The following is a 15,052-nucleotide window of genomic DNA, read 5'->3' on the forward strand; positions in this document are numbered from 1 at the left end:
GGGGATCAACCAGCCCGGGAATGCCGCGGAAATGGGCAAAACCACCGACCTAGCTGCCCGCAGCTTTGTCCCCAGGTACCGGGAGCGTGCGTCCTCCCGCTTCCCCAGCGCAGCGCGCATCAGCCCCGCGCCTGTCTCCTTTGAGCGGTTATGATTGACAGCACCGTCCTCACGGACAGCGTGGATGTGTGCTGTCACTCCGTGCTTGCTTGCGGTGAACACCAATGTCCCTTAAACATCCGGGTGGCTACTACAGAACTGCTGCGTTTTGCGTAGAATTTCATTTGTATTAATTGTATATGTATGTCCACACTGTTCCTCAGGTAGCGTGTGAGAAGAGGGACGGAAGGTGTGTCGGTACGTTACACAGGCATTAGCGTAGGCGACTATAGGTAAATATAATGGGCCTAAACAAAAATAATCGAAGTTTCTTCTCCCGCTAAACACACACATCCCCTTCCACCCCCCTCCCCGATTTTTTCCTCTGGAATGTTTCTGGAAGATGTTTCATTGGCTGCAACCAAGAGCCGCAAAAAGTACAGCGCGTAGTAAGCAAGTATTTGCATTTGTCACCAGAAACAACCGGCGCATCGCTAGTGACAGCGCCGTGTCACCGCACCTACGGGGTGCGGACGAGCCGCCTCGCAAGAGCGATGCCTGTAAAAGCACCCCCAAGTGCACATGTACTTAATGAGCGCCAATGAGCGGCGTCCAGCCTCCCGCGGCGGGGGCCGGCAGCGGTGCGGCTCTGCCGGGGCTCCCGGTGCCCGCGCTCAGCGCGGCGAGGGCTGCACTCGGAGCAGTACAGCGCTCTGTGCTCGCGGTGCTCGCACCTGCAGCCGCTCACTCACGCTGCCGCGTTTCCGACAAGTACGCGCAGACCCCGCTCCACAACAACCCGCAGCGACCCCCGCCAGCCCCTCGCTCCGGCGGTACCGGCTTCCCCGCGCCTGCCCGCTGTACCCTGATGAGGCGGGAGGGGTGCGGCGAGCTCAGGGACCCGGGGCTCCGCGCCGGGCCGCGCGCCAGCGGGCCGCTCACTATTTACTCCCTCAGCTGTGCGGCGCGGCCACGCCCCCTGCCGGGATTGGCTCTCCGGGCGGAAGGCCCGCGCAGCCCCCGCGCTGCCCGCCCCACCAGTGAGGGCGCCCCGGAGTGATGGACGTGCCGCCGGCCGCCAATGGCAGCGAGCGCGGGCTGGGCTCGGCGGCGGCGGCCGTATAAGAGGAGGCCGCGCAGCCCCGCGCCTTAGTGCGAGCTTCAGCAGCGCGCAGGGACGGACAGCAGCGACAACATCGCTCCGGCTGCCCGCACGTCTGCCTGTCCGACCGACCCACTGCCTCTGTCAGCTGCCCGCCGGAGCCGCAATCTCTGCCCGCCGGAACCGAACTGCTCTGCGCTCTCTCCACCCGCCTTTCAGCATGAAAGCCTTCAGCCCGGTGCGGTCCGTCAGGAAAAACGGTCTCTCGGAGCACAACCTGGGCATCTCGCGGAGCAAGACTCCCGTGGATGACCCCATGAGCCTGCTGTACAACATGAATGACTGCTACTCCAAGCTGAAGGAGCTCGTGCCCAGCATCCCGCAGAACAAGAAAGTGAGCAAGATGGAAATCCTGCAGCACGTTATCGACTACATCCTGGACCTGCAGATCGCCCTGGACTCGCACCCCAGCATCGTTAGCCTGCACCACCAGAGACCTGGCCAAAACCCTTCCTCCCGAACTCCTCTGACCACCCTAAACACAGACATCAGCATTCTCTCGCTACAGGTAAGTGCCCTCCACCGAGCCCTCGGCTCCCGCTGGCCGAGGTTGGAGCTGGCGGCACCGGGTGCGGGTCGCTGCGGGGCAGCGCAGGGACATGGCGGTCCCCTCTACCCTCCCGCGGGTCCCCAGCCCGGCGTGCCGCGGGTGAAACCCTTCATGCACCGAGACCCTGTTCTCCCGCTTCCCCGAGTGCGCGAGCACCTCGCCCCCCATGACTTACCCCTTTCTCGTTTTCTCCTCGTAGGCGTCCGAGTTCCCCTCAGAGCTCATGTCGAGCGACAGCAAAGCACTTTGTGGCTGAAGCAAACGGTGAGTGCAGCGCTTCTCGTTTCTAAACTTCAGGCAAAAAGTGCCTCCCTGGGGAACGGGGGGCGTGATGGTTACTTCCAAAAATCGTTCCTAAAAGTTGATTAGGAGATGCCGTTATAATCAGAAAGAAATGAGCCGAAAAACTGAGCCTCGCAGTCCGAAGTGTATTTCGTTGCTAAGGTTGATGAGGCTGCACAGGCTGCTCGGATACTGCTCGCTGCTTAATGCAAATACTCTCGTTATCTTTTCTGGGAGTCTTGGTTTCCTGGGCCAAAGTGACTGATTAAGTTGGGAATCTTGGCACATTTCCTTAAAATTCTGTGATGTGGGATTGTCTGCGCTATCAGTTAAATGAGTGACTGCTTTTAATCAAATAATTGCTGTAAGAGGCAGACTGGCGCCTCCGAGCATTGCAGTTACAGAGATCTAAATAAAGATTGGGCTGCGAATCCTCTTTCTACTCTTTCCCCTCGAGTGTATGTTATTTTAATGTTCAATTTGCGCTTTTGAGAGCGAGTGTGTGAGCGTGTATGTGTTGCATCTGGACGCCAGCGTTTGCCCAATCTCTGAGTGTTTGGTTAAATGTTCAAACTGTGGCTTCCTCTCTGGCGCCAGTCTGTCCGGATCTCTGCCCTGTTAGCGTTCTCTTAAATATGCCTCTTTTCAATCTCTTGCAGGTGTTCCACTGATGAGATTTTTTTTTTTTTTTTTTTTTGCACAAGAAAATGTCTACAGGATCTTTTTTTTTCTTGAGGTGCTGAATTTATTTTTCAGCTGTATCTGGAGGGGAAAATCCACATTCAACTAAAAGGACCTTTTAAAGTTAATGAAGAAGGAAAAAAAAAAAATCAAGATTGATCTTTATCCCCACCCCATTCTTCAACTTGGACTGAACCTAGTTATTTATGAAGAGACTCTTAAATACCCTTTCCCTAGTTGGAAGGCTTCCTTTATATACTATTCCCAACGTGGGGAGCGAAACAAAAATCTCACAAGGAGTTGCCCATTTTAAAGCAGACTTTGCCTTTTTTTCCAAAGGTGGAGCGTGAGTACCAGAAGGATCCAGTGTTCAGTTTTTTTAGGGAAGTCTGTGGTCAGAAATTACCTTTTTGACACAAACCTAGGACTGAATGCTGTGTATATATTTATATATAAATATATATATATGAGTGAAACCTTGTGAACTCTTTAATTAGAGTTTTCTTGTATAGTGGCAGAAATACACATTTCTGCAAAAAGTGTAATGATGTACTTAATCATGCTAAACTTTTTATAAAAGTTTAGTTGTAAACTTAACCCTTTTTATACAAAATAAATCAAGTGTGTTTATTGAACTGATTGCTTGCTTTATTCTTTGGGGACCAACTGCTTGCTTGCTTTGATTTGTGTTGTGGTTTTGATTAATTTTTTTTTTTTCAAATACTTATACATTCTGTTATGACTTTACTGAGTAAAAATTCAAATATGTAGAGAATATAAAGAATAAAATTACCTGAAGTGAATAATAATTCTTGTAACTTGGAAAGTCATTTGAGTGTATATTCCAAACTTCTAAGTGATCTGCCTGTAAAACAGTGTGAAAGGAACTAGAAAAGGAATTTATTACACAGGGAATGCTATTGACAAAGTGTTCGGAAACATACAAAAGCAGTTAATCCTGAGACGTTTCCCTGGGAGTACTGCCTCTCTCCCACCCCTATGGATGATCCAGTTCCCAGTAGTAATGGCCCAGATCTGTTAATTTGTGTTTAGAATAATCACTTGGAATTAAGGGTTATGGGTGGTTGTTAGTCCCCCAACTATTACATTTCTCTAAAAAGGCTTTGAATGTGAGAGTTGGTGATGCGTTAACATGCGATCTAGAGTGATGAAGTGACTGTTGCCTTTCCACACTGGAATGTTCATGCCTCCATGCAATATTTCAATGAAATGGGGTTTCTAATCAGTTGCAGCAGCTTCTCTGTATGACTAAGATACTGAGAATTGAGCTAAATCACTGTTGTGTTACTGATTAAACTTTGGCTGCTCCTAAAGGGATGGACTCTCCATAAGAATTAAATTAAGTTTGAAATAGGAGTCTGAATTCCTGAAAGCCAGTAACAGTTTATTTCTTATTTCTCTTTTGCCCTCTGAAGCTATGTACTATCCCTTACTCATTAAAGGGATGCCTTACTGTGCCCTTTTGACTCCACTGTAGCTATCACTGCTCACTAGATCTGCTTAGTTGTCCTTATCAGATGATGTTCTAATTTAAGCTTACTCATAAACTTGCCTGAAATGGGAAGTTAAGTTTTGAGTCCTATGTATGTTCTGAAAAGAATCACTTGCAATAAGAATGAAGGAAGCTGCAGTGATGCTTTTGGGGCCAGGACAGCTCTCTGGCAGGCACCATGCCTTGGGCCTGAGAGAGTGTGTTTTGGGTTTCTGGGGACACTGAGCAAAAGGCTGGAGCCTCACCTGGGGCAGTAAAACTTTCACCAGCAGGCAGCAGTGGCTGCCTTTCCTTGCCCTTGACACCAAATCCATTCACGTAGGCTGGGAGAAAGCCAGCTCTGATCTCTTAATGCAGGAGCTGCCTTGCCCAAGCAGAAGCGTGCCCTCAGAGGATCAATGCAATCAGGAGACAAGAAGGGTTAGCACAAGCTGGGACAGGGAGCGGGGGGGTGACGGGACACAGAAGATAGAGCTGATCTCCTGCTTTTCCCCATGCCCTCCTCACCCCGTCGAGATGGAGGAGATCTCCCCTGCCAGAACACGCTGGCTGTGCCTCCGGTGGCCAAACCTCGCTACTGTCTCGACATCCGGAGCGCAGGTTTGTCCTAACTTTGTGCAATGAACGTTTAACCCTGACAGCCCAGTAGTAAAATATTTCATTGCCGCAAATCAGCACACCTCCGTCACCAACACGCTCCTTCCTTTCCCTAACTCTGAACAGTAGCAGATTCGGGGCTTTAATCACAGTATCAAGATCTTCATCTTTCCCAACCAGTAACAATCTAATGTAATCGCCACCCAGTTCCTTCCTCAAAACTAATTTTTCACCTTGTTCATTTTAGGGTGAGACCACAGCAAACATCACTTTAAACCCACAGTTTAGTTTACAAAATTAAAGAGCTACAACAGTCAGATCATTGCAATTGTTTTAAGATCAACCCCTTCAGAAACTAAGGCATTCGCACTTTGATATTTTTAAGCTACAGGATGATTAACACACTTGTAGAATGAAACCAATTTCCTTATCATGCGTAGCCAAAAGAGAAATTCACAATTTACAAGGCGTGGGGAGCTGAGCAGGAAAACAAACAAACATGTTTTAAAAAAATGTAAATTAAGAGAGGAAGAAAGATTTTTTTTCCTCTTTCAGAATTAACTAATTCATTGACTCGACAATTCATTCCTGCAGTCAGAACTAGGGGCTTGAGCTGGGTGCTTTGCTTAGAGATTCACTCTTTGGTTTTGTTCTTGAGATTTTGTAGTTCAAGGGTATACAGCAAGGTCAAAGCTGAGTGCTCAAAGCCTTGACATTCATTCTGGAAGTTTCCTTGAAGACGTAGGATGTCTATTCTATAGCATTGTCTCTCCAGAATACATTAGAAAACTCTCTGAGTTTACCCTGTCTCTGGACACAGTTCTCCCAACAGTCCTGCTAACTGACAGGCTGAAGCCAACAGATCAGAGGACCCATACTCAACTACGTGACAGCAGAATAGTTTCAGGAACAATCATATTTAAACACGGAAAAATCTTTTTCAGCAGACCATGTGTGAAAGTTGCAGATGCACCTATAGACACTTCCCCACCAGGAAAAAGGATCCAACAAGAGATTGAAGATCTGCTCAGGGAAGTGGTAGATTCCCCAGCACTGGACACTTTTGAGTTTCAGCTCTACAGCGTGCTGGGACATCAGGTCTAGGTCATGCTTTCCCATGAAATGTTGGCCCAGATGATCCTTGGTCCCTTCCAACCTGGTATTCCATGATTCTAGAATACTGTCTAGACCTTTCTAGGGGCTTCCAAACCAGGCATTGCTTGTGTGTTGCCATTAACAACAATTTGGATTTTCAGGGAACACCTTTGTGTTATAAAGTACATAATGCACTGGCGATGGGTATTCCAGCAGCCCGGGGCTGGCCCACCTCACATCATACCCGGGTGGCAGGAGTCCCTGCACCCCATCACCAGGTAAGGGGAACGCAGAGAGCAGGCGGCTGCGATTTGTCACTCTCCCGCGGGAAATCCGCCTCGTGCCCATCGCACCGAACCCGCGCACCAGCCGCTTGCGGGGCCCGTGCCGGTGCCCGGACAAAGCACGCGGCAGAACGGCGGCTCCGCGCCCCGGCCGGCAGCGCGCGGGCGCGTGGAGGGGCACTGCCCCCTGCCGGCCCCGCGTAGAACGCGCGCCGCGCTCGGGCCCGGCGCGTTCGGCGGAGACGCGTCTTTGAAACGGCAAATGGCTCCGTGCTTCGTGTTTCACGAGTCACCACCGCGGCACGGGGCCTCCCCGGGTGATCTGAACATCACGTTTTACAGCTGCATCTGGGAAACGCTGCTTTAGCTAATTCAGCTCTGCTAGCTGGGAATGTCACTCCCAAGAATTATCGTAGGATCACTGAGCAGTTTGGGTTAGAAGGGATCTTAAAGCTCATCTAGCTACAACCCCCCTGCCATGGGCAGGGACACCTTCCACTAGACCAGGTTGCTCAAAGCCCCATCGGGCCTGGCCTTGAACACGTAGAGGGTAAAGTGGTTTGTAAAAATCTGAAGAAAAGGTTGCATTAAAATAATAAATACTTTGCTTGCACCGTTCTGGGAAAAGCACCATTTGATTAGCACTAGTTTGTATTTGACTCTGGAAAGTAAAACACACTCTCTAAACAATCTGGTATGTGTTAAGGATTCTCCTATACAACAGTCTGGATCAATTCATGCGATGAGGAAAAGATATAAAATAATATACTAATGAGAATTATAATCTTTGTAAGCATCTCTTCCTTATTACTTTCCTTGCTTACTTGCAGAACAAGAAACACTTTATGCGGCTTTTACTGGAAGCTGTAAAGAAGAGGGATAACAGAATGCAACTGTGGTGTGACAAAAGGTTGAATAAACTACATAAACACTGGTACTGAATTTTGTTCAGAAAAAGGTTTTCACAAATGTCCTCTTTAAAACTACTGTTGTGCAAAAGGATCAGTATTTTCTGATTCTACAGAAAAATGAAACCATTGGTTCTTGAAATCCAATTTGTTTTACCCACATTACCATTCTTCTCTCTAGAACAGCCACCTAAGTTATCGTAATTCTAAAGTGTAAGAGCCAAATGTAAACACTATTTCAATAAAACAGAGGTTATATTGCACAGCAATAGCCACTGAAGTGTGAGCCACTTGCTAAAGGAAATCGAAGAAGAAATCCAGAGAGGAAACAAACAAATGCATTTGCTTTTGGAGTCAATCACTGTAGCTGAGAAAAACTCACATTTCAACTGGTTGCTTGCCTTGTAAATAAACATTAAAAATGAGGGGACATGGGGCAAATCGGGTCAAACTGAGAAAAATGAATAGAACAGTGCTGCAGTGGACTTACTGCTGCTAGCTGCCTAGAAAATGGCCCTTTACTTGCTGCCTATCCTCACAAGAATGTGATGAATTAATAGCTAATACAGTATTACATGAAGTTACAGGACCTATCCAGATTAGAAACAATTAAACTACCTAAATTACTTGCCAAAAAGAGAACATTGCTATAGTTTCCAGTAAATATCCCCACAAATTACACCATGTCTGTGGCGAACAGTTTTATGAATACATCAGGTATTTCTACTTAAAACTAAGAGCTTGAGCCAGCTCTTAAGTTTTACTGCTGATGGCAGAACTTCAAAGCTCACACAAAGCTCCTTTTTTTTTTTTTTTTTTTTTTTTTAAACAGACCTGGACTATAATTTCTCTTTCATTTGGAAGAGAACAAATGATTTTGATCCTTACCACCTTGCATTTGAGCAGACTTGGGACCAGTGGTACTGCCACACCGAAGCCCACCTCATGCTGTCCTCTCACTGACAGCTGCAGTAGCTGATGCCTCGGGAAGAGCATAAGACCATCGTTGGGTGATACTTCCTCCACGTGCTCTCAGTATCCTGTGTTCTCTGAGAAGAGCCTTCCTGATATTTTTGGCACATAGATTCACTTTGTTGTACTGTTTGTCAATACAGAACTTGAATAACCCTACCTGAGTTAGTTATACCTGTCATCTTACGTTTTTATCTTCCTGAGAAGAGTGGTAGCGCTTCGAAAGAGGAGAGAGAGAGGGCAGGAAGAAAAGGGGAGGACAAAAATAATGCAAGAAAGACTAAGTGTCTCCCGCATATTAGACTGGGCAAAATCAAAGCAGTGTATGTTACCAGAAAAAAAAAACTAAACAGTAAGGTTAAACTCTAAGTGAGTCTTGGGCAAGTTTCTTTCACTTTTCAACTGAAAAGTCTTGGGCAAGTTCCTTTCACCTGGAGCAGAGAGCCCAGACTGACCATCCACTCAAGTTTATGCCCCACAGGACTGAGCTGGTTTAGCTACCTCTGATACCAGCATCCCAGGGCAATGCAATGTACTGCACAACCTCTGGAAGTGTCCTTCAGCCATATTTTTGTAAGCCTCATGCTGTATGTGAAATTTCAGAAATCTATGTAGTACTTGAAGGGATGTGATTACAGTCTGCTGGAAACCAATGTAGAGAGCAGAGAATACAGGAGAGCCTGTGCTCACCACAGGTGTTGGTGCTGAGGTTTCTGCCACATTCAGACCAGTAGCTTCATACCCAGCTGTAGCATACTATATGCAAAAAAAGACCAAGAATATGAACATTTAAATATTTATTTTTAAGTCTAGATTCAGTGCTAACATTAGTTAATATACAGGAATAAAGCGATGGGAAGGCTATTTAAGAAAAAAATCAGTAAACTACATTTTGCAACTTCTTGGAAAAATATCTCACTTGTGCTTTTGTGTTTCTGCTCACAAGTACGTGATAAAATGCAACTAGGGGTTTGCTTTTGTAGTTAAAAAGTTGGTGTACAACACATTAAGTAAACCTTCCATTAGTACTTTTCAAAGGATGTAACAGTTTGAAGGGTAAATTATATGCCAAATCTATAAATTCAGTCTAGCTCTTGTTAAAAAGCTCTTTTACTGCACATAGATGTTTCCACCCAACAGATACAAAGTAAGTTGCTACACGTGCGGAAACATGTTGTTTACTAATCCTTACTGATTCCCTTTTCACTCAGATTACCCCATCGTTGCTCTTACCACGCTTGCAGAAAAAACTGGAAGTGTTGGTTAGACCTCATCCTGTAAATATTAAAACTTCACAGTAGCTATAAAATTAGATTTCTAAATTCCACTGTAAATCTGCTTCTTCAGTCAAAAAATTTTTAAGAGTTCCTTGGAGATTTAACTTTTTGACTGAATTGAGTGAGTTCAATTCATGCACTGACCGAAGTATCTTTTTATCCTTCCAATCTAAGTGTAATTTAGAAAAAAGCAATGCTTAGAGGAAAAAAAGCTTAATTGTTGACAAGTTTGGGCCTTTGTAATAAATATATACATTAAAACTGTGTATGTTATGTACATAGCACATCCAACATGCAATTAGCAGTTTATTGACAGCATGATGAAAAGTCTCGTAACCTGAATATCTGAAACAGATTGTGGCTAATATTCAGTGGTGCATTGGGGCTTTTTTGGCAGCTTTGAGTATTTACTATTATTACTATTTTAGGGGGGCTCTTGAGGTCAGCAATATTGTCTGAAAAGAGAAAAGAAAGGTAATAAACAGGACTTGCTAGGGGAAAGGAAGCACTTATGGAGAGATATCCAAAGGCAGAAACATGTACGTGCGCTATGAAAGACCTGGAGGAAAGCAGATTTGTGAGTTATGAAACCTAAAAATGACTACAACTTTTCAAATGGAAAAAGAAACTCAGAAGCCAGGCATCGGAGTGAGAAAATGAAGCAGCTACTTGAGGATTTATCGGGGGTTCCGCTGGAAAATGTGAAGTGGCAACAACCTGTCATAAAATAATGGAAATGTGACTAAAAGTGGAAGAACAAGACAAGAAGGAGACATGGGACAGAAAAAAAAAGAGTATAAACCTCCCATCCCGAAATAAAATCAACATAAATCTGCTGGGGGAAGGGAAGAAAAGCAGGTTCTATGAAAAGAATCACAGGTAATGCAAAAGTGGGAAATACAATGAATGATGCAAAGAAGAACTGCCCAGGTAAGAAAAAGGCAGAAGAAAGTATTTTTACAATGTATAAAGTGAATATAGTCACAAATTCTACATGGAAAAAAAAGCAAACCCAAAACAGAGATATTGGAACAAAGGTATGGAAAACTTACTTGTCCTGTGAACTAAGGGAGAGGATGGACTTTATCCTTCAGCCTCACTGAAGAGTTTACAAAGCTTAAAAACCCTATTGTAATTCCACAGTATTTACAAATATAAAATGTTGGTTCCAGCTGGCCTTGAACCTCAATCAGAATGTATTTTCTTTTTCCATTTTGTAAATTATTCACACTGCATAGCCTGGGACAAACTATGATTTTAGCCCTTGATTCTTCTGCCTGCCGTAACTGACCCAATCTAACATTTTTTAAAGGAAAAAATAAGGTAAGTACCTGTAAAAGTATTTCTTAAAAACTTCCTTTTGCAGGTTCATTTGCTAGGAAAATCATGAATGAATCATCTCCAGTAACTCAATTCCTGCCAAGCATACTGTAACAACAAAACATTATCACAGGAAGCATGTAATTCACTTAAAATCAAGGAGAGGAAAAAATAGGTCAAATTTGACAATCTATTTTTTTAGATTCCATACTCAGGTTCATTGAATGGTGTTACTTCTGATTAAATTCTATGTATTTATAACATAGATGACCTCACATACTATTTCAGGGGTTTACCAATAAATGTGTAAATAAACAAGTAATCAGGATATTTTTTACATAGTTCACATAAGGAATAAAAAGTGTTGGGTTTTTGGTTTGGTTTTTTTTTTTTCTTCAGATCTATATGCAGCAAAGGATAAAAAGAACTATTGTTATATAAAAAATAATAGACATGATGAGCAGAGTTTAGTAAATGACAGAAAAGAAAGGAGGACTGACACTAAAATCAAGAGTTCTGTGATCTAAATTTCTCTGTCAATCAAATTTGCAGATGAAAGTTGTTCAGTAGGAAACAATAATATCAGGTTCTTTTGATGTACAATTTTCAGGTTGACAAAGGAAAACCAACTATTTTGGAGGGCGTTAGTCCATGCACCAATCCAAAGGCTAGAGAGGAAGTGGTTGTGAAGATGCAGCATTTTTCCAAACTGAAAAAGGATACATCTGTGGTACAACTGAGAAGCATGACTGCAGAATGTGAGGAGGAGTCTAAGCAAGTTTTCATCTTCTTAGGGTGGGTACCAACACCAGAGAAGGTAGGCCTGTACAGACGTCAATGTAGCTGCCATGGAAAATATATACGAGCCTGTACTGACATCTGGATCTTCACAATCTGACTCCTCTTGATGCCTCAGACAGCTAGTTCAGTCATACCTGCATGAGCTGACCTAACACCAGCAGACTACAGTACAGACATACCCAAAAGCAAATGTCAGAGGGCTTCAGCAGAGATATACTTGGAACTATTACTTCACCTAATCAATTACTGGATATCTGTCCTTATCTTTGAGAGACTGTCACATTGAAATGTAGGACCTAAAAGTAAATGTGGGGTAACTGTGTGGCAATTTGATGTGAGTCATAATAGAAAAAAGGTCTCAAAAAAGAACACTTGCAGAGAGTCCTTCTGATGGAGACACCTCTTTTAATATCCTGCTCAGTGAAATGCTCAGTTTTTATAGACATTCTTCAGTTTCCTGAAGGAAAAAAAACAAACCACTTTAGAAATCTAATCAATTTCAAGTTTAAAAAGTACTAGTTGACTATCTCTTAGTCTCTGAACTACTGTTGAAATGTATTTTTAAGCTTCTACACATTTCTTAAGCACTTAATTACAAGTCAGGAAAGAAAGTCCATTTCATTTGATGCTTGTAAAGTTGGTGAATGATCGAAGTTATAGTGTTTAAGCAGCTCAAACAAGTAATTTATCAGCTGTTGAAGGTGATGAAATAGGGCTTCACTGATGTGGAAGCAAATAACAATCTCGTGGTTAAGACTTTAAACTGTGAGTTATGAGACATAGATCTTAGCCCCAATTTCCCACAGACGTATGTGACCTCTGCAAGTCATTTCACTCCTTCATGTTTCTGTGCATCTGTAAAAATGGGAAATTTAGTTCTCTCTCTCACGAATTCTTATGAACCAGCATGTCCAAAATGTTATGATACTTGGCTACTTTTGTAATGCTAAACAATGGCAGCTACATTCTTGGGCATTAAAATTAGTAATTTTTTATGTGAAATTGTACCTGCCACAAGCTCAAACACTTGTCAGTCATGACTTTGGAATTAAACAGCCTAGAAGCCCTCCCAGAATAGCAACTGCTTTTAGTATTATGTTTTAAAGACAAAGTATCAGTATCATTGGGAGAGATTCCATCGCAATAGGCCAAAGAAAGGTCCTTATCCCATTAGAAGTGTTAATGTAGATTCCAGCACTTGCTTTGCTTATGTGACTCGGTAAAAAAGAGCCAGGAAGAAAGCATAAGCACTGGGCATCCACACATCTCTGTGTAAGGAAAAAGCCATTTCTTTGGGCTGGGTAGATCAGGTAACGTGATTTTCTGTAGACTGCATTTTGCTTAAACAAGCATGTTAGATACACATTCTCGCTCTTTTCTTACCATCCTATAATAGTATAAAGATGATTTAAATTTAGCAGACCCATGAGGAAGTGAGCAATGTAATGTAAACAGTGAGGAGATAATCAAAACAAGAGCCTGAATGATACTGTGACAAAGGAGAGAGAGGGCACTGAAGTACAAAATTCCTTAAGTAGTAAACAGCAAACCACTTTGCTTAGATTTTTCCATGATGCATTCATTTAATATGCTAATAAAATTGTAACATGGAAGCAAAAATGCAACATGAAGATAGGCTGGGTGGAAGGCCACTGTGCAAGATACAGGAATCAGACTTGTGACTGGAAGCCTGGCCATCAAAGGCATGAACAACAAACCATTAATTTGATATGCAAAATATTCTGGCTTGCTCCTCTGAGCTGGCAGCCACTGTATCCCACACAACTGGCATGGTCTGGGGTTTCCCCTCTTCTTGCCACTGCCTCTTTGCCTCCAACCAGCATTGTGTCCCCTGGCACTTTCTATTTTACACTATGCAGTGTGACCTTTTGCATTTGAACTTCTATTTCTGCTCCTCTGAGGGAGAATTTTGCAACTTTTGCTCTTTCATGGGTATTTACACTAATGGAGGCCTACTTCACTAGTGATTTTCCCAGGAAAACACATGGCTTGGCACATGCTGGTTTTCCTTTGGGCATCCCAATGGTGGCGAACACAGTGACAGCTGCTGCTTGAAACACCTTTCTGTGGCTTTTGCCATGTAAAACCAAAAAGTGCAAACCAGAACGGCAGGAGGTCATCTTAGGATTCTTCTCTTTCATCTATTTACTCTCAAGCGCTCCCGGTGAATGAAGTTCCACAACTTCCCTAGGTAACATTGATACTACTTTATTAGAAAGCTTTTATTTTCAGAATATTGGTTGGGGTTTTTTTTTCCACCACAAATCAGAAGCTGATTAGTTTGTGCTCCACTGATGGAGCTTCTTATGATCTTTCTGCAACAATATTTATGTCCATTCAGCCTTCCTTCTTTTAAACTCAACAAATCCAACTCTTTCACTACTAAATACCTCTAAGTCATGTTTCTAGATGTTTTTGCCATTCTCCTCCAGTTGCTTATTAAAGGTGCTCAGGTGTGGACACAGTACACCTTCAGCAGCAGGGAACACCTCTCCTGGATTGCATCATACTCCTATTAATATGCCCCTCAGAGATTTCCTTTTCTTCCCTCTACCTTCAACTGCATCTTGTTAGTTCAGCACTGCTTTACTGGCCACACTAAAATCCCATGGTCTTCTGCAGTGTTTCAGTGGGTTGTACTCCATTTTATATTTCTGCATTTGATTTCACTTTCATAAGTGCAATACTTTATACTTGCCTTTACTGAATGACATCATGTGAATTTACAGTTCTCTATATATCAAGTAATTCTGTCCTTTGGGATAAGGCAGGTTCAGACAAAAGTATACTTTGGAATTCTACCAATAAGGTTGCTAATAAAAATACTGAATAAAAATGAACCAAAGGCTCCCATGTGATCCTACTTTGACATGAGATAATTAATAATCACTCCAAGTCTACTTTTTCAAGCAGCCTCCTTTCAGTGCATTGCATGATTTGGTTAAGCTTCAATGATAAAAGTTTTACTGAAGTTGAACATAGCCCATCTGCTGCACACATCTTCTGCAGGCCAGTTACTCAGTCAAAGGAAATCAGAACAACTTGATAAGGGTCATTCCTGAAAACTCCATATTGACTTTCATACTTGAAGTTTAAATACCTGATGAATAATAAAAGCTTCATGAATAAAGTTCTTGCAGATATCAAAGTAAAGATGACTTGTAATTCCCCAGACCCTCCCCATTTCCTTTAAATATGGTTCCTGGTAGTCCTATCTTCTAATGGCTACATCTACATCACACAGGTGTCTCTCCTTTTCTCCAAGAAAAACGATCATGGTTTAGAGATTGTTTTGACTGGATCCTTAGCTTCAACAGGAAGCAGAGCTAGACCATACTGACTTACGCCAGTCATTGAAATAAAAACAATACGGTTAAATTATTATCTGGACAAAAACCTGTTGGAATGCTGGACAGGTCTAAGTGTTCAGAACCTCCTGTTTCTCATCTCAAAAGTTTTCTTTTTTCTTTTTCTTTTTTAAATAATTATT

The 15,052-nt window shown here is 43.2% G+C and overlaps 1 protein-coding gene across 1 annotated transcript; it reads left to right on the forward strand.

Moving 5' to 3' along the window:
* The first annotated feature begins 161 nt into the window (after nucleotides 1-161).
* Nucleotides 162-3,577, forward strand: ID2 (inhibitor of DNA binding 2). The gene is made up of 4 exons (XM_030490961.1): nucleotides 162-392; nucleotides 1,057-1,769; nucleotides 2,011-2,075; nucleotides 2,753-3,577. The coding sequence occupies exons 2-3, from the start codon at nucleotides 1,422-1,424 to the stop codon at nucleotides 2,065-2,067; spliced, it is 405 nt and encodes a 134-aa protein (XP_030346821.1). The 5' UTR covers nucleotides 162-392; nucleotides 1,057-1,421; the 3' UTR covers nucleotides 2,068-2,075; nucleotides 2,753-3,577.
* The last annotated feature ends 11,475 nt before the right edge of the window (nucleotides 3,578-15,052 follow it).

Source organism: Strigops habroptila, chromosome 6 (genome assembly GCF_004027225.2).
Source record: "Strigops habroptila isolate Jane chromosome 6, bStrHab1.2.pri, whole genome shotgun sequence".
Lineage (NCBI taxonomy): Eukaryota > Metazoa > Chordata > Aves > Psittaciformes > Psittacidae > Strigops > Strigops habroptila.

Excerpts from the sequence above, each read along its gene's own strand:
- ID2 (XM_030490961.1), top strand. The coding sequence starts at position 1,422 with ATGAAAGCCTTCAGCCCGGTGCGGTCCGTCAGGAAAAACGGTCTCTCG. Across the intron at positions 1,770-2,010 it reads TCAGCATTCTCTCGCTACAG|GCGTCCGAGTTCCCCTCAGA; the intron begins GTAAGTGCCCTC and ends TTCTCCTCGTAG.